General features: G+C 34.0%; 2 protein-coding genes across 2 annotated transcripts; both read right to left on the minus strand.

Moving 5' to 3' along the window:
- Positions 1-6080: 6080 nt before the first annotated feature.
- Positions 6081-9278, minus strand: LOC131004649 (soluble inorganic pyrophosphatase 4-like). The gene is made up of 9 exons (XM_057931350.1): positions 9040-9278; positions 8318-8432; positions 8065-8093; positions 7612-7677; positions 6871-6978; positions 6720-6785; positions 6532-6652; positions 6368-6449; positions 6081-6293 (listed from the first exon to the last, which is right to left on the minus strand). The coding sequence occupies exons 2-9, from the start codon at positions 8427-8429 to the stop codon at positions 6251-6253; spliced, it is 627 nt and encodes a 208-aa protein (XP_057787333.1). The 5' UTR covers positions 8430-8432; positions 9040-9278; the 3' UTR covers positions 6081-6250.
- A 336-nt stretch (positions 9279-9614) lies between these two features.
- Positions 9615-16012, minus strand: LOC131004648 (protein BONZAI 3). Its single transcript, XM_057931348.1, has 16 exons — positions 15396-16012; positions 13914-13961; positions 13229-13377; positions 13070-13118; positions 12821-12877; positions 12439-12615; positions 12212-12346; positions 11874-11935; positions 11666-11765; positions 11475-11589; positions 11313-11389; positions 10859-10996; positions 10457-10621; positions 10251-10364; positions 10053-10149; positions 9615-9974 (listed from the first exon to the last, which is right to left on the minus strand). The coding sequence occupies exons 1-16, from the start codon at positions 15552-15554 to the stop codon at positions 9874-9876; spliced, it is 1743 nt and encodes a 580-aa protein (XP_057787331.1). The 5' UTR covers positions 15555-16012; the 3' UTR covers positions 9615-9873.
- Between the last annotated feature and the right edge of the window lie 8771 nt (positions 16013-24783).

Below are 24783 nucleotides of genomic sequence, written 5' to 3' on the forward strand. Positions count from 1 at the left end.
ACCTTAATAATATCGTTACAACTTTTTTATTTGCAATTTTCCTACAATCATGGCATCTTTAATTTATCAGAAATACAACGACGTTGATTTTGTAAACCACACTCCACAACATATTATGAAGGTCACGTTATTGGTGTCAAGATTTAAAAGTCATGTTATAAAATTATTGGAGTATTCTAAAAAACATCACTCTGTTGTAAATATATCTTATAGATATATCTTATGTGTATTGACCAAGAAATTTCCCTAAAATCCTAGCTTCCTACTTGTATAAATAGAAGTCTTTGGCCCTCATATTGAATACGCTTAATATATATTCTCTTCTCTATTCTCTCTAGTTTATAACACGTTATCAGCACGATAGTTCTAGTTCTCTCATCTCCCTTCGATTGTAGAAAGGTAATTCTATTTTATTTTTGTGTCATCAATATGTGTCAATTTTATGTGAATCATATAAGAGTGTAGTTAATTAAATAACTTCATCTCTATTTGATTTCACGAAAATCTCTATTTGATTTCACGAAATTCTCATATTATGTATGTTTTTTTATTGAAGAAGTTTTAGGATTTTAATGGCTTGATAACCGTGAAACCTAGTTTGAGAGAATATGCTTTATTTGATTAATTGATTTCATGCACCCAATTGTAATTCGTATGGTTTTCAGAATCTTACATTCCATGAATCGTATATGTCTATAGCTATTACAGTCATGTTGTGATTGGAATGGCTTGTTGTGAATTGAAGTAATATCTAAATGAGTGCTGATATTTATTTTGTCCATTTTTTTTTACCATGAATGAACCCTAATCAATAGAACCGACATAATTGACAAGCATCTAATTATATCACAGTTTGATTCTGATCCTAATTTTATTTTCAATTTGGAAGTTTTTATATTACTTATAGTGATAATAAAACTTTTAATTGATCGAATGTTTTTTTTTATTACATTAATCTCATATATTGTTGAGGCTGCATATATTAAATGCTTTTGAGATATAATATATCATTGTTGACCTCTGAGATGAATTAAATTATATAAATGCTTTGGCTTTTCATCATGTTAATACTTTGGTTTATTTTATGTCAATTTATGTCAATTAGTAATGGGCTAATAAAAATGATGTAGTTGACACTGTTTTTGATTTGCAATTCATATACACGTGAATACATATATTAAATGATTTGCTTGAATATATATTCTATTGCTTTTGTAATTTTATGTCAATTTATATTACACGTGACTCATAAAATACGTCTACTTTAATTGACTTCATTTGCAATTGAATTGAATATTATATAACCAATGGAGATCTTAAATTATTTTTACATATGAATTACTAATTTTTCATGTCAAATTCAGTGATTTTTATGTTCTTATTTCGAATATTTGACATGTTATATTCTGAAATATATTATATATGGTCTATTTTTCTGAAATGATCTTGAAAATTAATTGATGCTATTAAAGTAGCACACGTAGTATTCCTAAATAATATTACATTCAAGATCTTAAATTGATGCTATTAAAGTAGCACAAGTAATATTCCTGAAGAATATTACATGCTCTAAGAGCAAGTAAATTAAATATTTGGATAACATATCCTTGAATCTTTATCTATTTGATTCATATTGTTGCTCCCGATGTAGCACAATCAATATTCCATGAAGAATATTACATACTCTTCAAGAGCAATCCATATTACATGCTCTTGAAAATTAGACCTTGAAGGTCAAACGGCCCTAAAGGCCGAATGGTTGTACTCTTTTTCCCTTACTAAGTTTTTTCCTACGAGGTTTTCTTAGTTAAGGTTTTTAACGAGGCAACTAGTGCAATATATGAGTAAATATATATGTCTTGTACTATTTTCCTCTACCGAAATTTTCCCATGGGGTTTTTACGGAGAGGTTTTTAACAAGGCATGAACATCTATACACTAACATCATATGGAATCTTGTGATATTTGTCTTGGTGATAGTGCCAATACACATATTATTCTTCAAAAGAAGAAGTATTTCCTTAAGTTGACATTAGCTGAGGATAATGTTAACACAATATCAGGTGCATCAAACATCACTGAAGGCTCCGGAAGAGCTTGTATCATTTTGTCAAATGATACTAAACTAGATATTGAAAATGCCCTGTACTCTAGTAAGTTCAAAAGGAACTTACTAAGTTTCAAGAATGTCCGTAATAATGGATACCACATCGAGACAATTGTGTGGAAGGTAAAAATGAATATCTTTGCATAAATTCATTTGTTTCAGGCTATAAGCTGACAAAAATAAAAATTAGCAACACTTCCTTCTGGAACGTATTACACATTTATAGAAGCAATTGAGACAAACCATGTCATGAACGTGAAGTTCAATGACACAAAAGCTTTAAGCTTTGGCATGATAGGTTTGGACATCCTGGAGCAACTATAATACGCCAATAATCAATAATTTATATGGGCACAACATAAATAATCAAAAGATTCTTTCTACAATGAATGACATGTGATGCTTGTGCGCAAGGCAAGTTAGTCATTAGACCTTCATATACGAAGGATAATACTGAATCTCCATCTTACTTAGAAAGAATTCAAGGAGACATTTGTGGACTTATACATCCACCTTGTGGACCTTTTCGATACTTTATGGTATTGATTGATACTTTTTCTAGATGGTCACATGTATGCTTGCTTTCTACTAGAAATGCAACATTTGCTAGACTACTTGCTCAAATCACTAGTGAGTTTACGTCTCAAGCATTTGAAAACTACTTTATGGCTATTGAAATTGAGATTGAATATCCAGTAGCTTGTGTCCATACTCAAAATGGTTTAGCAGAATCATTGATTAAACGTCTTCAAATTATTGCTAGACCATTACTTATGAAATCAAAACTCCCAACTATTGTTTGGGGTCATGCCATATTACATGCTGCAACATTAGTTCGACATAAGCCAATCATGAATACTTCCCAATGCAAATTATTTTTTGTTGAGAACCTGATGTTTCTCACTTACGAACTTTTAGTTGCACGGTTTAAGTCCCAATTGCACCCCCCACAACGAACAAAAATGGGTCCCCAACAAAGACTTGGGATATATGTTGGACTTGATTCACCTTCGGTTATAAGGTATATAGAACCTTTAACAAGTGATTTATTTACTGCAAGTTTTGCAGATTGTCATTTTGACGAAATGACATTTCCAACATTATGAGTAACAAATCTACATCCAGAATGAGAAAAACTTATCACATTTTGATTCTAGAACAAATCAATGTGAATAAGAAATTGAAAACATCATTCATTTGCAAAAGATTGCAAATCAAATTTCTGATGCTTTTGTAGATACAAGAAAAGTGACACAATCTCACATACATGCTGCAAATACTCCAACTAAAATTGATGTCCCTGAAGGACATATAACTTTGGCAGCAAATGAGTCTAAAATTCGTCAAAAACATGGTCGATCAGTTGGTTCCAAAGATTCTATGCCTAGAAAGAGAAAGGGGCAAGATGGAAACCAAACAATGACGAAAATGACTAATCAACCAATGAAAGCGATGTAATTCCTAAAGAATTACAAGTATCTGAAAATCATGAGATCTCAATAAATTATTTACATCAAAGACTAGAGAGAGAAAATATCATTGTTGATGATATATTTGCCTTTCATATAGCTCTTCATATTTTAAATGAGGATCCTCAACTAAAATCTGTTGCAGAATGCAAACAGAGACTTGATTGGCCAAAGTGAAAAGAAGCTATAGAAAGGGAATTAAATTCCTGTGATAACCGGAAAGTATTTGAATATATAGCCCTACCTCCGGAATCTAAAATCCATGTTGAAAACAAGTGGATCTTTGTTAGAATGAGAACCAAGAAAAATAAAGTTACGAGATATAGAGCAAAACTCGTAGCACAAGGTTTCTCACAAAAACCAGGAATTGATTATGAGAAAATATACTCTCCCGTAATGAACGCTATTACTTTCAGATTTTGATTAGTTTGGCTGTGTCACAAAGGCTTGATATGCGCCTTATGGATGTAGTAACTGCTTATCTATATGGGTCATTAGACAATGACGTATATATGAAAATTCTCAAAGGATTTAAAATGCCTGAAGGATTGCAGTCAAAACCCAAAAGCATGTATTCAATTAAACTGCAAAAATCGTTGTATGGGTTGAAACAGTCTAGTCGTATGTGGTTCAATAGACTGAGCGAGTATCTTTTTAAAGAGGATACAAGAATAAAGATATATGCCCTTGTGTTTTCATTAAGAAAACCGAAAGTGGATTTGCAATCATAGCAGTTTATGTTGATGATTTAAATTTAATTGGGACTCCTGAAGAGCTCAATAAAACTGCTGATTATTTGAAGAAAGAATTGAGATGAAAGATTTGGGAAAGACAAAGTTTTGTCTTGGTTTGCAAATGGAACGTATCCGTGGAGGAACGTTTATCCATCAATCCACATACACAGAAAAAGTGTTAAAACGATTTTACATGGATAATGCACATTCATTAGCATCACCAATGGTCGTTAGATCTATTGATACTAAGAAATATCCATTTCGACCAATTGAAGAGGGTGAAACAATACTTGGTCCTGAAGTACCATATCTAAGTGCAATTGGAGCGTTGACTTTCTGGCTAATAATACTAGATCAGATATAACTTTTTATGTCAATCTTCTAGCAAGATTTAGCGCTGCACCCACTTTGAGACATTGGAATGGTGTTAAGCACATTCTACATTATCTAAAGGGGTACCATTGAACTTAAATTATATTATCAAGACTGATAATACTCTAGTGGGGTACTCGGATGCAGGAATATTTTTATTCGATCCACATGAAGCTAAGTCACAAACTAAATATGTTTTCACATGTGGTAGAACTGCAATATCATGGAAGTCTGTGAAGCAAACCTTGACTGCAACATCCTCAAATCATTCTGAAATCATTGCAATCCACGAAACAAGTCGAGAATGTGTATGGCTGAGAAATGTGACGAGTCATATTCAAGAGTCGTGTGGGTTAGCTTTATCAAAGGCCAAACCAACTATTTTATATTAAGATAATGTTGTTTGCATCGCGCAACTCAAGGAAGGATACATTAAAGGCGATAGGACGAAGCATATTTCTCCCAAGCTCTTCTACACACACGACCTTCAAAAGGGTGGCGATATCGATGTGCAACAAATTCGCTCAAGTGAAAATCTGGCGGACTTATTCACCAAGGTATTACCAACATCGACATTCAGAAAGTTGGTACAAGAGATCGGCATGTGTCGACTCAAAGATATTCAATGATCTCAAGTACAGGGGAAGCAGTTGTACTCTTTTTCCTTCGACTAGCTTAATACATATTCTCTTCTCTATTCTCTCGTTTCTCTCTAGTTTATAACACACTCCAATTATTTTTCCCCTTTTTCTTTCTTATTATAAAATTGCATATAAAGAGGTCGTATTGTGTATAATTGGATGTACCGTACAATCGGATTGCACACTCACTTGGACCTTGACCCGCACCTGATCTGAACCCGTATATTGACCCGAACCTTATAAATAATACTCCTTCCGTCCACCAAAGGTATGCCACAATTTCCTTTTTCGTCCGTCCACAAATAAATATGTCACATCCATTTTTAGTAGTAGGGTCCACATCATTTCACTCACATTTAAAGTGAGACCCTTACTTCACTACTAACTTCACTCACATTTTATTAAAACTTGTGCCGAAAGTAAAGTGACATATCTTTGGTGGACGGATGGAGTACTAATTTGGGTGCAGATCAACCCGATTGTACCCAAATTTTTGTGATATATAAATATACACACATATAGTTTATAAGCTATAAAATCATAGTAATTTATAAGCTATAAAATCACTATCAAATTGTCGTCTAAAAAAAACAGTACAATATTGCTTATCCCTGAATTATACTAAATTGTTATTTCATAATTATGGTGAAATTATTTTTATCAAATGGCATTATGATTTTTAGTAATTGAATTAAATTTGAGTTTCATGTTTTAGTAGGCTCGTAATGCGCTATATAATAGAGAAATGGAGCCAAAATTGGAGAAAGTGAGGGTAGGTGAGGGGCTTAATCTGGTTTATTTGTTAGTTAAAACGGAATATTACAAAACAAATAGTTTCCCGTTTCCATCACAACGGACTGATGCAGATTGATACAAAGAAGAATAAAAGAGTTTGTTTAAGCCCATCATCAGCTGCCTCTACACCAATCACTGCCTCAAGTTCTCCACAATGTAGGACGCGTAAAGATCCCTGCAACCCACCAAATACGGGTAAATATAATCTTCATTTTCGAGATATATAATATAAATGATTTTCATACTCACATTGAGTATTTGATAGCATCAATTGCTGTTTCAGCAGGGAGGAAGTCTTCCACTGCAACTGACTTGTTCTCATTCTTTTTATCTGTTTCATTACAAGTCATGGAAACTACTTGCTTATTTGCAATTGCACACCCTATAAGCAGTTAATACTTTGGAAAGGATACAGTCCTCAAAGAAGCGGCGAATTTCAGCTAGACGGTGAGGAGGGAGCTCGTTTATGTCCTGATAATGGCGGAACTCAGGGTCGTCAGCGCATACTGCAATGATTTTGTCGTCCCTCTCGCCCTGTCGAATGGTTCTTCAATGATAAGTTTGATGTATTAATAAGCTACTGAAAGAAAGAGATAGTTACCTGATCTATCATTGGCATCAAGCCAATGGCACGAGCACGGAGGTAAGTACCGGGAAGAACAGGTTCCTGCGTACGAAAAAGAAACAAGTATTAACAGTTTCACAACTCAATATAGCAATCTCACAGCAAATAAGAAGTTGGAAGCTGGAACCTGCATCAGCACCAAAACATCGATGGGGTCATTGTCTTCACAAAGGGTTCGTGGAACAAAACCATAGTTGTGTGGATATACAACGGACGAGTAGAGAACTCTATCCACCTGTAAAATCATCAGTTGTTTCCTAAATTGGAGCAAAGCATAAAACCTGACTTTATTCAAGAATTAAGCGACACGAGAGGACATTGTTGTGTGGTAGATTTCCTACTTCTAGTAGATCAAGGTTTGTTCTCTAGCTAGTCTATATGCACCTCTTTGTTGCTATTCTATTTCATGTTTTGACAAAAAGAAAGTAAGAGCTGTCAAGAGGAAATAGTAATACAGTATGCTCTTGCATGTATATATTAATACCAGATGATGAGAGCCCTGCTGCACAAATTCAAACCAGAAGAAGGAAACTAGCAGCAGATCATTAATAAGTAGAAAATACACAAAATGTATCACCAACTTATACTGCAAAGGGAGATGTAAGATCGACAACACAATCAAAGGGTGAAGAGTTTTACACATTCAAGGTATATAGATGTTGGATACACATGTAAAGCCATGAATACAGAATATGGATTACACCTAGATTTTATACATGAACCACAACCTGTGGTATCACAACCTGTGGTATCTTAACTAGCTATATTTTTCATCCAATTACAGTTTCTGAAATCATATTCATTAGTTGTCTACTTGTCTTTCCCCATGTAAGAGCATAGAAATTATAAAAGGGAAGGAATTTCTCACTTTGATAAGGCCACTGGTTTTGTCAAGCTCATATTTTACTTTGCTTCCTTTTCCAATTTCAATCACCTGCGAAGTTGCTTTGATTGATCAGATGTTCAACTTGTGCAAAGTAGAACTAAGATCAAAAGGCTTTGATATGTTATGAGAAATATATGCATCATCATCACAAAATATAACGAATAGAAAACTATATTAGATGACTCGGACAATAAGTGCAAATAAAAAAGAGTCAACTATTTTATTATGATTTTTTTTTCAGAATGGAAAAAAGTGAAGAAGCTGAGAAGCATAACAACCGAATTTGATGCATTTCCTGAAGTGATGCATATGGACTTCTGATATACTATGAATCTTTCACATAATTTGATGCATTTCCTAAACTAAGGAAGTCTCTTTTTTGGTGCAATCTCGAAAATATATGAGGTATATATGCAATTAGAAGAAACCACTCACACAATTGAATACTGCTGGTGCTCCTGGCCCTGCAACATAAAACCAAGTATCAAAAACATGCGAACAACTCTTTCTGAAAAAAATGTAAACAGTGAAGCTAACGGTGGAAAGAATGACAGCATCGTAGAACAAGAAACATTAGATATACATTCTTGCACAACATAAACATCATCCACCATTTCTAAAATGATACTCAGATTAGCTCTACAAAATATGAACAACAATAATTGATAAAGCTTATGAAAGCTCTAACCAATTTCCAAGTCATGCCAAGGATGAGCAGCAACTGATCTCCTTGACATAGAAGAAAGAATCCTCTCATTGAGAGCAACGCGACGAGTCCCCACACTACTCTTGTCCGCCATATTCTACAAAACAAAAGTCAGCTATTTTCACTTCCTTCCTCTCATGATCATCACTGTGCTCTTTTTTCTCTGTGATTTGAATTTCATTTTACTTAAAACATCATACTAATTGAGACCACCCAAACCAGATATAACACTCACAAACCATGCTCCAACAAAAGGAAAGAACACTAGCTAACAAACATGCTGCAACACCGCATAATTTCTAAAATTGCTATTTATCTGCTTGAAACAATATCAATAAAACAAAGCCTCAAATTCCAATTCACGAGTAACGAGACTACCAAGTAATACAATGAACAAGTGAAGGAAAATAAACAAAAATCAAAATCAAGCAAACACTGATTGTCACCTCAGAGAGTAACAAGAGAAAAGCCACAACTTTGAGAATAGAAAACCTCACAACCCAAAGGCCAAATACCAACAAACACAAGGGAAGCTCTGCATACCCTTGAAAGTAATTTTACTAAGCATGCAGCCCACTTGCTCAAAACCAAGAAAAAATGCATGTTGCTTTTCAAGAATTATTAATTTAGTTCAAAACAAAGGAAAAGACAAATATAAAAGCACAAATTATCTTTAAATGAGATCAGGGAGGTGTGTGACTTACAGATAGAGGGGCTTGAGTTTGAGGAGTGGCGAGCTGACAGGATTTCCCAACTGGTGTTGTGAAGAGAGTTTGTGGGTGTTTCAGTGATGGGAGAGGAGAGAGGGAGAATAGTACATGGGGATGGGGGGAAGGAAAGCTGAGAGTGACGTGGCGTTTTTTTATTTTATTTCTTCTTTAGTTAAATGGGGGCCATATGGCACTTTTTCAGGCAAATGTATGATGCAGCTCAATCTCAGCCGTAGATAATAATGTTCGGACACGAAAAAAGATTTTTAGTGAGGCTTTCGGAAAAAAGAATCCAATCATCTTGTGCCACGTAGTTGGCTTTTGCTTAAAAGTTCGCTCCCCCCACCAGGATATTCCTGATTTGAGGTTTTTTATCCTTTCTTTTCATCCTGATTTTTTAAATTATTGGAAAACATTAGATAAATGAATACCGGCAGTATAAAATCATTTAATTTTCATATCCTTTCTTGTTGTTTGGCAAAAATTAGGTGAAGAGATAGAAGGATGGATGAATGCCTCACAGCTTTCTGAAAACAAAAAACATTATCTAGAATAAAGGGTGTAAAGACTAAAGAGAAAAGTGTGAAGCATCTACTATCAAATATGTCCAAAAAAATCAATATTCTGTACAAGATTCCTTTTTCCCTTTCTCATGCATTCACTTTCTCTCTCTCAGGAAACTTGACCATCTTGAGATAATATCAATCTCTTTTACATATAAACGAAAATATAATTACAAAACTAACTACAACAACTCCATGAAAATCAAAAGAAGCTATAAAATGCAAAGATCAGTAGAGTAGTTTGGTTTTGAATTTGATCCTTGAACTAAGAAACATTAAGAGGCTTAACATCTCTACAACGCATGTAACTCAGAAACTGAGACGGCAGTTCTTCGAGAAGAGCTTGAACCACAGAGATTTGCCCCGCTGCACAAAACCAACCAAGGTTTAGATAATCTATTATATTTTCAGCTTACATCTTTCTAGCATTTCACATATACTCACCAAGCACTTCACGCATTGGAACGAATTGAACAATGTCACGCGTTGCTATCCTTCCACTACTGCTCTCTAATCGACGTCCATTGTCAGCATCAAGAATCTCAAGCAACAAAGTTGGAAATCCAAAAAATGTGAGGCCTATAGCATTCTTAATAAATACAAGAAACTCCATCGCTTTTAAGGATGAGGTTTGAGACATACCTCCATTTCCTTGAAATCTGCATTTCCAACTCCAACGATGAGGATTGATAGGGGTAAGTCAGATGCCCTCACCACAGAATTTATGGTTTCTTGAAGATCAGAAACCACACCGTCCTACAGAGTTGAAGTTTAATTATTACCAAGAATTGAATATAACAACACAATTTGGCAAGTGGCCATTAGTGTTTAATTTCCTCAGTGCTTACTGTTATAATCAAGAGGACATAATACTTGGCTTGGTTGCAAGAAAGAGAGTGACCGGCAATATCTGCAGCCTTGTTTATGACTTGGCCAAACAGTGTAGGTCCAGAGAGACCGACGTTGTGTAGAGCAGACGTGTACGCAGCCATGATACCTTCAACGCCTTCAACCTGCGGCAAATAGACAAATAAGACTATGACGCGATACTCCAACCAGTACTACTAATGGTCATAAGAACTTCAGGTTGGGTTATTCAGCATTTTCCAAATGTTCAGGATGATAAATAGTCCGTTTTAGATAGTTTTAAGAGCAGTGGCCTCATGTGCTCATCTGCAGTAGACGTTGAATGTCTTTGCAAACAATAAGGAGAACCTGTGATCCATCAACTAAATAGACACTATATTTACCTCAAAATCAGTTGGGCTTCCATTTAAGTTAAAACAATGAGATATTGAACCATTTGGTGTTTTTCCACCAAATCCCCAAGCAGGAAAGCGTCTGTCTGAATCATAGAACTGTATCACCTCCCCGACCTCCATTATAGCCTGCAATGAGTTTTTAGCAACATACAGATTATAAATATAGATATAGTATTCATATATTATATAGCAAACAAATACATGCACATGTTTACGTGCATACATATAATTATAAGTTGATGGAGTTTACAATCAAGAATTCTAGGCGAATAACTATGTCCAATGATCGGATAGGTGCTTTCCGATTTAGAACCTAAGATGTCTTTCGATTCTTGAATACCACCCAGCATAGTCTTAAATGTAGAATTGAAAAGGTTGGGAAAGTTCATTTTGGAGCCCCATTCTACAATACTAAATTAGCCATAACTGTTGAGATTGTTACCTGCTGGTAGGCATTTAGGCGGCCTGAATGATCAATGTAATGCAGAGAATCTAGACTTCTGGGATTTCCATTGGAAGCTGAAGATATATACATGCACTAATTCAGGTTGCACTATTAAATAGGAAAGAGGGGCATTTCGGAATGGAAAATCAAATTGCATACCAGTGAAGTCAACAGCAACCATGAAACTGAGTTCAAATCCACTGGAGATGTAGTCAAGAAAGCTATACAGTTGTTTCTCGACAAACCGATTGACAAAAATTTGACTCTTCATAACCTGGATGTGCACATGTAAGAAATGAGAACAAGTTGCAACCGCTGTGCAGATACAGAAACTTGGGGAGAATGAAGACCTTTTCATGGCGTCTGAATTTAGAAGGTGGTGAGATGAAATTTGCACCAGATCTACTTTGGTGAAGGACTTCAAGTTCTGCTATTGATTTCTGCAATTTTCTGTTTGACAAAGGAGATGATGCACACAATTACAATTTACACCAGCGGGGGAAGAGGTGAAAATACATTATATGAATGTAGCAGCAAGACGAATAGAGATATAGTTACCCGATTAGAACATGATTTCCACTGGTATTGAAATCAAAGCACTCAATCACCAACGGGTTCTCCTGCAGAATGCATTGATCGAATCAGAAGAGTAAAGAGTCGGATAGGAAATTGACACCTAATCGACAAGTTGTAAACTTTTTATAATTCCTGGTTTGTTTGAAGATTTATGAATCGAGTGGAAAGTAAACATTAAAGATTGCATACGCTTATGACAGATAAATAGGAATCAAATGCCATATAACTATAGAGATCAAACATATACATGAAGGAATACATGAGTACAAGGTATTTTTTGCCTTGTCCCTGAAATGCAGTCATCAAGTAATAATAGTTACCTTGCTCATGAACTGTTGCATGGTTAGACACATTGGTTTCCAAGTTGGATTCAAGTTGTTGTTCACGACTTCAGTCTTGCAAATAGGAATATAACCTCCACTCTCAGAAGCTCTGGAGATTCTTAAGAAAGGATCCTGAAAATCAAGTTATAAGAAATTGAGTGAAACAAATTTTTTGAAATGGTAGTTTATCATTTGCCAAGAACTGTGGATCCGAAGATACATACACTTGTGGAGAACGTATCTTTGTTTTCTAGAGCTGAACAACGAAATTCAAGCTCGACGGCATTCCTTGAAGCAACAGTTTCCTCTGCACGGACAGTTATTGTCCCCAAATTTCCCGAACATATTCCATTTCTATTATGGAGATTCAAGGTCAAACTCCGGTTTCGTTTAGTAACAATCTGCCATGGAAATTTGATAGGGAAGAAATTATGCCTCAAATTACTCCAAATGGATAGTTATAAGGCAAAACAGGCAGTAAAAGGTGGATTAAACCTTCCTAGAAATGAGAAGAAACTCTAGAACTGAAAAGGGCACATAGAGGTGTCCTGTGTCCACATGCACAATTGAACAACATAATCTAACAAAAATGGAAAAAGAACTCACCTGAGAGACAACACAAGTAGCTTCACCAAGGAAATCTTGATCTTGCAATTTCAGCATCTGAAAATTTACCAAATAATTTGAAATTAACGATTTTGGTCTACTGTCTAAATGAGTGGAAAATTTATGTGTATTTCCAACCGAGTGAAGAATCAAGCATGAATATAAGGGAAATTTGAAACTGTTTTTGACATTAAGTGACTTGGCATAATCTTAGATTCACCAAAATGACAAGCAGGAAATACATCATACCTTCACAGGTATATTATGATATTTAGAGTCGACATCATACACGTGAAAACTGGAAAAGAAGATGATTAAGGTCAATACAACTAGTTTAGGTAATTAGATTGAAAAGAAAGATGAGGAGCAGATCTTAAAGGAAAAGAATCAGACGAGTGATTCACTTACATTAGCGTTTGAATAATCTCAAATTGATATGTGATATGTATCTTATGAATCCAAGTAGGGTCTAGATTGTTCAGTATTACTTCAGTGCGGCCAAGTTCATCAAGCTTCCCATCCCGTCTCTTCATGTAGACCACTGCCATAGGATCACTCTGAAATAAAGAAAAAGTTTCATCTTAAAATTATTTATAAGCAACTACTTTAGAAAAAATATGGTCAGTAAACAGTTGATCAAGATTTGATATATGGAAAATAACTTATAAGTAAGCCATGATCTGGAATAAGTTAAACTCTACGTTATAACTTGTATGATTGTTTTCCTAACCTCAATTTATATTTTAAGATCTTCTTTGTTCATGCAAAAAGTAATTATCCAGTTCATTAATTTTTGAGATAGAGAAACAGATAACCGATCTTTATGAATTAAGTTAATCGCTTTTTAACTTATGGAGATGGACCTTACTAGATCAGAATGGCAATAGGAATCCATGCATGCAGCATTTCAATACATAGTTAAACAAAAGGGGAAGGGAAAAAGAAAAGAAACTGTATCATCTACAAAAGAATAAAGACAGCTGAAACATTGACCTAGGCATAGAATACAAGTCAATGTGCGAGTAAACGACTTTAAACATGAAAAGTAAGATAGATACCACGTCCCAAGATCCTACTCAAGCTATTCTTTTACCTTTGATACAACATCGAGATCAAGAAGCTTTGAAGCTGATAGAGACAACTGCAAATAAGAATAAATTAACAAAATGTTACATCTCATGAGTGACTACCAAGATCAGATGCAAACAACAGATGAAATGAGATAAAAGTAAACAACAGATGAAATGAGATAAAAGTAAGTCCTTCACCGAGGTTCAACTATCACTTTTCCAATAATTATTTTGATGATTGAAGGGAGCTCTTTGTTTTTAATATTATAATGATTGTCTTCAAAATGTGAAAAGAACCAGCTTAGGAAGTTATGAGAGTACGTCAACACTCCGAAGCATCCCATCCCGTTTCCCTCATATCTCAAGGCAATTAATGTCTAAGTTCTACAATTTCCCTGACTTCATTCAATGAACAACGTCAGCCTAATGTATGAACAGTCAAAGGAGCCAAACAAGCCTCTATTTATATGTAATCTGAATCATGTGCTGACGAGAAAAATCAAGGTAGAAACGCTCCAACAAAAGAAATGAATATGAGAGAGAGAGAGCCCAAAAGAGATTTTCATCTCATTGTATTCTTTAGTCTTGCTAGTGTAATCTTGAAAATTAACGTTTAAAAAGTAAGTAAAGACAATGGAGCATGCAGACGTAAACATTGACTAGCATCCATGCAAAAACTAAAGTAGCTGTAGAAGTCAACCGATAGGAGTTGACGAGGATAACAAGTACTCACTCCGTTCCGAAATGGTATGTCTAGTTTGTTTGGTACAGATTTTAATAAGTATTAGGCTAGTGTTTTGTGAGTTGAGAAAATGATCCACTTCTATGAGTGGAGTGAAGAAATAATGATGAATCATATTGATAAAGTTATAAACAATGTTGAAATGAAACATAAATTATGCATATTCTTATGGGACGAAAAAAAGTAAATTGAACATATTCTTCGGTGACGCGGCGAAAGGAGTCAAAGGACTAGTATTATATAGAGAGCCTTTATGATCAACATACCCCGTGTAGCTAACTGTAGATGTCCAATATGCTTGTAAGCTTGTCACAAGCTAAACACCAAGGTTTAATTTATTCCTAAAGTGAGCTTCTAGGAAGATGAACCGAAAATCATACTTACTCTGTTTTAAGAGGCTCAAAATTTTTCGACACGAAAATTAAAAAAAATATGTAACTTGATTAAAAATGATAGGGCGCTTGTAAGCTTTGCTTTTCCAATAGCTTTGATTGACTAATCCCTGGTAAAAGTTGATTTTTTTCATTAATAAAATACATAGTAGTACTACTTTTAATAAGACGAAGGGAGTAATATAATTAAGTGGCCCCTTCCACGATACAAGTTGAAGTCGGGAGTGGGGAGTCGGGACATGAAAATCGCTTGTTACAATTTATTCTATAGAAGCCAGCTTTAAATTTAATATTCTAGCAATGTGTATGCTTTTGATGAACAGTGAATGCTACATGAAAGTATATATTTATAGTCCGCCAATTCCTTGTACCTCGATTTGTGTGCAAAGATTGTGTTCCCCTTTCGCCCTGAAGAAGTAGTCCACGGCGTCGTTAGGGCCAGAATCCGCCGCGCCGCCGCCGATAGCGGCTCCGGCCACACCACCAACCGCCTGCTGACCGCCTTTCACGTCAGAGAAGCATTGCCCCATGATTTTGACCGAAGAAAATGTATGCAATTGTGTGTTGCTTCTTCCAAATCCAAACCCTTGTGCAAAAGCAAAAACCCATCTGATTCCTGGGGGGTTTTATATACCCAAATACGCGTTACCTAATTTGGTAATCAATCCACTCCACGTTCGGTTTAGCCAAACCAACTTACCAACTAATCGGCCTTCTAATTATGCGGGCTTGAAAATTATATAGCAAATTTCCATGAAATACATGGACTCAATTAATTAAGCCTGAAATTCTGACACAGCAGATGATTTTCCACCAAATTTCCAAATACTTGCAAAACAATACAGAAAGACTTGTGTGATGACGAGTCTTTGTATACGTACGATCTACGAAGTTGCCCCGTGATAATAATAATTATACGCGTGAATCAACATTCGAGTAATATTTATGTTCCCTAATTTCTAATGTATCTGGAGTAGTTTCCTTGAAGACTATGTTGCAATTGTGCATGTAAATTAATTCTGTTGGAGATTTTAAACTACACGTACACTTGCCATCGTGCTAACTATAATGATCAAATTATGAATTATACAAATCTTTGCAATTTTATATATCACCTTCTTATTGGAATACATAATATATATCTTAATTAATTATATCATATTTTAATTTATTAATAGGGCAAATAGTATCAAAATCTCTCGCCTGTTTCGCATTTTTCCCATGACCTAAAAATTTCTCATTAAAATCAATGATCGTTGCTCCGATTCTCGTTTTTCCCTTAGTGACGTTTTCCGGCCATTAATTAGATGACGTGTCACCAACGTGGCACACTTATGCTGAGTAGAGTAATTAGAAGCTAAACGACGTCGTTTTGCATCTAACCTAATAGCGTCAAAATTCCTGAAGTTTGGCGCGATTCTCGTTTTTCCCTTGACCTTAAAATAACATTTTCTCGCCGTTTTGCTGAGCTTCTTGTGGAGGGTGTCTGGTTTGGTTGAGGGAACAAGGTGGTCGACGGTTGTGTGTCATCATCTGACTTAGGGGCAGAGTTAAGGGAGATGAGGAAGGCTGAGGTCTGCGGCGGCGGTGTCGCTGCTGCCCAGCCAAGGGCGGATGGGAGTGGACAGAGAGGGAGATTCTGAGGGTGTTTTAGTTTGAGGGAGTACAGACGAAGGACGAAGCCGACACTCCTCGCCAGAGTTATAGCAGTGGTGGCCTCGTGCTTGTGTTGTCCGTGGCGGCAGGAGGAGAAGAGAGGAGAGAAGGGTTAGCGGGAGAGAGGCTGCCGGAGGAGAAGAGAGAGGAGAGGGGCTGATCATCTCTGAAAAACCTTAATTTCATTTAAAACGACGACGTTTAATGTTCTCACTTAAACACAGTCAACGATTCACCGAAAATTTAATCCTACATGGATTTCCGACAGCCATGTCAGCATAAGTTTAGGGGCCGATTAATTTTATGGGAAAATTAAGAATCGGGATTAAGGTCAAGGATTTTAACGAGAAATTTTTAAGTTATGGAAAAAATGTGAAACGGGCGAAACTACCGGGATTTTGATGCTATTTGCCCATATTAATAAATTAAACTATCATAATTTTATCTTGTTACCATAAATTAATAGATTAAATACCAAAATTTCACTTTTTTAATATAGTTTATATATGTAGCAGATAATTTAATATATTTAATCAAACATAATATTAATAATTTATGCAATACAAGACATTCTAGTCAAATATATCAAACATCGTCTTATACTATCAAGCAAACTAATCATAAAAGCATCCACAACAGATCTCTTAAAAGTAATCATAACTTTAAATTTGAGCTAAAATAATAAAAAGTGAGATAAAATGATCATCCAACAGATCACCTATATTAAGTTGGGCCCACAAAAAAATTTACACTCCCCTCAAATTTAATCCTAAATTTACACCCCCCATAAATCTAATCCTAAATTTATAAAATAGATAATGAAAAATAGGAGAGCTGTTATATGCAATTGTAAAATAGGGGTAAAAAATAATTTAGGGAAGACTTTAGGAGTATTTTTAGGAGTAAATTTTTTAGAGATCTGTTGTGGATGCTCTAAAGGTCAAGTTTGTGGTTCTTAACTAGTCTATATTTTAAGGGGTTAATGCCGCTAAATATCTTTAAAAAATTTATTTTCGTATTTTGCATCAAATTCAGAAAATCTGTTACAGTATACCCCATCTAAGTTATGAAGCGCAGTCTGTTGGTAAGACGCTTCCCCTCCAACCAATAGGTCGGGGGTTCGAGTCACCCTAGGAGCTAGAGTGTGAGTGAGTTTTTTCCTTTCTTTGGTTGTAACAATTTTTTTTTAAAAAAAAAGTGATTTTTGCATTCGACGAAGTATTCTAGCGAACTAACTATATCTACGTGTCAATATTTTAAATGATGTATCTTGAAAAAAAAAATTAAATGATGTGGCTTAGAATGGTTGATGTGGCCAGTACGTGTGTGTGTTTTTTTAATATTAAATGATGTGTTGTCAAACGACGTCATTTTGCTTGGTATTAAACGACGGCATTTCACAAGAACTCTCGTCGCCTCCATCGTTGAATCCTTCAAAGCAGACTTTACCCCGATTCGAGAAGACCAAACCGCGCCGAACGACGATACCACGCCGTAGCCGAGGAGACAACGTTGCCTCTGACCGCACCCCACATCGCGAGAACACCAGACCGCACGTTCCCTCCTCTATCAAATCCGACGCCGCCAGTTGTCTTCTTCAACATTCCATTTTGTCGTCGTCAATTGCAGCAACTCGTCGTTGTATTTTCGTCAGTCAACTCGTCGTGGTTTTCGTCGATTGATTGATTATTTTCGTCCGATTTTGTCGTGGTTCCTGTCGATTCTTTTACCCCGTGGTTCCCTTCGATTCCCATCAGTCGTGCCTAAATAGGTAGTTATCTGACAAGCAATTGCGACGCCGACGTAAACACGGTGAGAATTTGAAGCTTTTGGGAAATCTTTGTGAAGAAGCTTTGGGGAAATTTGGAGCCCTAATTTGAATTTGTGAGAAATGAGGAACCCTAATTTCAATTTGAGCAAAATGACGCCGTTTCATGCTTAATTATTTCAAATAAACGTGAAGCAAAACGATGACGTTTTGACTATCGAAATTTAATTACACGTAGACATTTTCGACTGCCAAGTCAGCTTCAATTTTGTCGGAAATTTTCATGAAGTACAAAAATCGCTTCAAGGCTTAGTTGGAGTACAATGTGGCAGATTTTCTGAAACTGATGCAAACACGAAAATGCAAAATAGTTGACGTATTTAGCGGCATTAACCCATTCATTTTAACATGCAACATATAAATTCATTAAAATATTATAAATTTATCCTGAGAAAATGAAAGATGAAAAAAAAAAGTGAAAAAAATTAATCATATTTTTTTTAAGATTTGAAGGAGGAAAATACGAAAAAATATGTCACATCACTACCATATAAAAACATTATCATGAATTGAAATGAATTCTTTTATAAAGTATATAAAAATATAAAAAGAATATAAAGTATATATTTTCCAGCATTTAACACCTCCAAGAAAACGCATTAAAGAAACAGAAAATGCATTGCAATTCCTCTAAGAATTGACGTCAGATAAAAGTCGTCATGCAGAAGTTGTTATGATGATGCATGCTTACAAATCATGGTTGATAAGATGAAGGACTTGTCAAAATCCATTAAAGTTTTCATGGATTTAATGCAATACTCTATCGAATGTTGAAGTGTGCCCCATCGTTAAACATTCATATATAAAAAAGTGGACAATTTCTCTTATTATACTTCTAACTACTTTTCTTGCCTTGTGTTGCGATGCACGATAAATATTATTTTTTAATAATAAATACTCCTTCAATTCCATTTGTATTAGCCCTTTATTTTTTAACACAAAAATTAAAAAAGTCTTTTTTTTTTTGATGAAATTACATTATAAATAATACAAACTACACACACACCCCACCTAGTGGTTTAAAAAAGTCTTTATTTATGAGTTAAGTAGATGGAGTGTTTTACTTTTGTCCACTTAAGAGCCCTTATTTTTGCTATTTTAAGAAAGAGACCAATACAATTGGAACAACCCAAAATGACAAGGGGGCCAATACAAATGGGACGAAGGGAGTATTATTTTAAAATCTTTTATATTTAAAATTTAACTATTTAATAATATTATATAAATTTTAAAATTTTTATGTTGTACAATATATGAGTATGAACAATTATTACTCGTTCTTAATTTCAAATAAGAATTATGGTTGATGTTGTTAGAGTATGACGAGTAAGTGTTTGAAATCATGTCTTTTTATTGAAACATCAGATAATAGTAATATATCATCAGAGCGATAGATGCATAACCATTATTTGTTGCATCTCTAATACCAACATTTACTAAGTACATTATTTATATTTACAGAACGTGTGTTATTATTTTATACAAAAATATATATTATATATATTTCTTAACACACCGTAAGTGCATGGGTGCAATTGTGTATAGTAGCAAGTAAGGTCATATTCCACAGAGATTGATTATAATTAATTGTTATTCTAAATTGATATTCAGTATAATAATAATAATAATAATAATAATAATAATAATAATAATAATAATAATAATAATAATAATAATAATGATAATGATGATGATGATGATGATGATGATGATGATGATGATGATGATGGGTTTGTTATTAACAAAGAAAATAAATAACTGGGAAGAAAATAAATCAAGCTGACAGAGAAAAATCAAATAAAAATAAATTATCTCAAAGTAAAGGTTTCAATAGATTCAGATAATTCAACAAATTCAATTAAATAAACCAAGATAAATTCTCTTAAGACAATCTTAAAGATAGTTTATACCCACTCTCGTGTCAACAAACAGTTGATTACATACAAGGCTACCGTTCATGGATCACTCTTAAACATGCAACTCCAAATAGCCTTTATGATTATTGTCCTCACGCTGATCTCAAACTCTCTCGCTATCTCGATATCAAATTAGTCCTTTCACAGATTTTGGTATACAAAAGATTTAGTTTTAAAGAGGAACTATTAAACACTATACTTTTAAAAGGTGGTATTTTTTTTTTTAGGTTTACATATATTAAATTATACTTTCTCCGTCTCACGGCTCACTTTTCATTTTCGATCGTCTCATTAAAAATGGCTCATAACCCTAAAAAATATTTAATTTTTTAAAAGTTATACCTATCACTTTTATTCAATTTACATATATTTTTTTATTTACGTACAGAAAATAAATTAATTATATTTAATATGGGAAGGAGTATGGTTCTAATAATAAAGTAATATTAATTATCCACCAACTTTATTTCGCATCTCTGCACCTTTTTTGTGGAAATTATTTGATGTGAAAGGTTTTGTAATGACTTATGAGTTATGAGTCATCTTTTGAAATTTGAACCTCTTTTTGAACCTTACCACTTCCCATCATTCTTTTTATTTATTTTATTCACAAAAAAAGATTAATTTTTATCTTTTTAGGATGTTTATTAAAAAAAATCTAATTTTTGAACAACATAATTTGTTATCCTCAATAAATTTACTTATTTATCGTTTTTATCACATATTGGGCACCTATCTACATTCACAATACAAATTAATTATCATTATTAATATAATATTATCTTTTAAGTGAGACCATTTCTTCATTCACAATACACTCAACCATTTTTTAAAATTATCTTTTTGGACGAAAGGAGTATTATTCTTTTTCGGCTATGATTTAAACTTCAATATTATCGCTAGTTTTATATATATATATATATATATATATATATATATATATATATCACAACTTGTATATATTGTGATAAGATCTTTAATTTTATAAGATCTTATATAAGAATAATATATGTAATTCAGATCTTATATTAAATATTGTGATAAGATTTTTTTTTCTTGAAGCTATTGTGATAAGATTTTTATTTGATACTCCATATGATAAATGAAAAACGAATGTGAAATATGAAATTTATGATAATTAAAGTTTGAGATTAATTTAAAATGGATTTGTAAGTTAGTTTTTAAAAATAAATTCTCTATTTCAAATATTTTTGTTGATAGAAGTTGAGATTCCCTATTTTTTGGATTGATCAAATTTTTTGTTTACTTTCTAATCGACAATTTCAAACTTTTAATTAAGGGTTAATAGCCGAAAAATACACGAACTTTCACTGAATTTGCATATTGTACATGACCTTAAAAAATAACCCCATAATACATCACTTTTTAATTTAATCGCAAATTGCACCCACGTTGACTAACACCTTGATCGGTGGTGACGTGACTGTCGGATTTTGTTGACGTGAACGTTTTTCCAATGTAGTAAAACAACGTCGTTTTGTCAAACTCTTTTAAATAATAATAATAATAATAATAATAATAATAATAAATGGAACGCCACCGTCTGCCTTAGCCAACCTCTGTTCTCCACCGTCTCCAGTCAGCGCGCGGTCCGTCGGCCACCACGCACTGCCTCTCCGCCCACCTCTCTCCTCACTCCAGCACCACCTTCTGCCCCACCCCGACACACCCTGCTGCCATCACCGCTCAGGCCAGCGCCCCAGATCCACCGCCTTTTTCAGACGCCGAGCACCACTTCCACCTCCACCGCACCGCACAGTGTGGCCTTGTCTCCAACCGCTGCGTTCCACCACAACCGTTTACGAATGTCGCCGACCACCGAGCCCTACACCTTCAATTCACCGCCAACTCTGCAAAACCCCCAAATCCCCTACAATCGCCGCCAATTTTGCAAATTCCCAAATCCAGAACCACAACCACCCCTCTCTCTCAGTCAACGATCTCCCTTTCCTTCCCTCTCTCCCTCTGCAACTTCGGCGCGAGGTCAGAGGTAAAAAGAGGAGAAGTGGTGGTGCAGTGGACAGATGGTCGGAAACAAAAAACGTGAGAGGGAGAGAGAGAGAGTCTTGTTTCAGATCTGCCGCCTTTTTCCAAGAAGCTGCGGAGGGTTCCGGATCCGCCGCCATTGAGTTGGGTTTTGTTGTTGCGTCTGAGGTCCGACGCCTAATTTTGGTGGAAGAGCTGGCAGGCGGTGGTGGAGAAGCTTGAGCAAGGAGAGGATGCGGCTGTAAATTCTGAGAGAGAGATGATTTTTTGTTTATTTTATTTTTATTTTTAATAAAAATGACATGTGTATTGCCAAATCAATTAAAATGCCACGTGTATTGCCACCTACAATAAAAATGTCACGCGTATAGTCCATGTCATTGCCGGTCAACTTTAATTATGGTCGGAGTTATCGCCGTGTGCAAATTGCAATAAAATCAATAGTTCGTGTATTTTGGAGCTAATTTTAAAGGTCATGTCCAAAATGCAAATTTGGAGAAACTTCGTATATTTTCTGACTATTAACTCTTTAATTAATTATATTTTAATTGATTTTGTTTACATGTCTCTTCTGCTTTTATATAGACTAGCAGAGTTTACGTGCGTTGCACGTATTACCTCTTTATTAAAAATAATAATATATTTAAAGATAAAAATATTATAATTCTATTAATTATTGATTATTAACTTTAATAAATACTTGCAAGAAGGTAGAAATAAATAAATTAAAAATAAAATAAAATCATATACATGTGTAGAATTTTGACCATCAAAATTGTATTTTAGTTATAATGATAATATATTATAATATAATTGAGTAAGATTAGACGAAGAAAATACACATATTATATTTTTCTAATTACAAGACAAAAAAAGTTGTTTTGCTATCATCTTATATAGTCCCACTAATCCAATTAAATATTTCTAAATCATAAAACTAATTGTTATTATGGCTAGTTATAATTACTATAGTTACATGGCATACAAAAAGAGAGTTCACTATATGATACTCATACTTGAAATTTGAAGATCACTAATAAGGAATGTCCCATTTTTCTTTTGTGTCAATACCTTTAAATAATCATTTTGCTTAACACTTTAGACAAAATTGTCCATAGAGTAAATGTGAACAAATTAAGTTGTAGCCATACTATCCAAATTTTGTACGTTTCACACCATTAACACTTGATTAAACGTGATGGAAGGTTTTTGATTTGTTTTTACAAATATAACTTTGTAAAAACTAATTTTATAAAATCTATCAAATTTTCAAAATTTATCTTGTAAAAGTTCAAAAAATATATATTTATAAAAGAGCATTTTGGGTAGTAGTGGTTAGCATTATTATATTTTTATTTTTGTTATTAGAATCAATATTTGCTTAAGTAAAATGGTTATTTTAATATTTGTAGATAATTTAAGATGCATTTACTTTTCATGATTTAAAATATACATAATTGAGAATTTTTATCCTTATTAATGGGATTTCTCCAATCCCCTTTCAATAGGATAAGACTCAAGCCGGTTATCTTAAACTATAGAAATTATCAAGGGTATTGAGATATCTTAAAATTTGAATTCATCTTAATAAATAATGAGTTAACATATACTCCCTCCGTCTCGCCCAAGATGCTACATATTCCTTTTCGGGTCATCCCAACGAAGATGATACATTTCTATATTTAGCAAAAATAAGAAATTTTAAACACTTAATTAACACTAATTAAGTATTCTCTTATTACCTTCTCTCTCCTACTTTATCACTTTATTACATTCTCTTTCTTATTTTATCACTTTATTACATTCTCTCTCTTACTTTATCACTTTATTATTACACACTTAAAACACTAATCTACAACTCCTTAAATTCCGTGCCGAAAAATAAATGTATCGTCTTGGCTGGAACGGAGGGTGTATATGCTATCTTTCCCTATTAAGTTAACCCTCAATAGTAAACGCCCCCTTACACTATCAAAATTATATGTCTTCTTCCCAAAGTCTCATTCCTAACTTATGACATGCATATTTTTATAATTTGATGGATCTATAAGGTAGCAAGGGCCTCCTATATTTGTAGAAGCTCTTAATTAGTTTGAAAGAATTAGGTATGTAGGCTATAAATGAATACATAACTCTACATAAAAGATTGTCAAACTAATGAATTAATTTAATTTGAAAATTGAAAGTTGAAAGTTGAAAGTTGATCAAAAAATTAGTACGATTACTTGATGAATTAATGTACAAATTAATGTTGCTTAAAGTAATTTTTGAATATATCATAATAGTCGTGCATTATTTTATGTCAAACTAATGCATTATTTTCCATATCTTCTTCCAATGGTAATTACTAAT

The sequence above is a fragment of the Salvia miltiorrhiza genome, unplaced genomic scaffold, assembly GCF_028751815.1.
Source record: "Salvia miltiorrhiza cultivar Shanhuang (shh) unplaced genomic scaffold, IMPLAD_Smil_shh original_scaffold_447, whole genome shotgun sequence".
NCBI lineage: Eukaryota > Viridiplantae > Streptophyta > Magnoliopsida > Lamiales > Lamiaceae > Salvia > Salvia miltiorrhiza.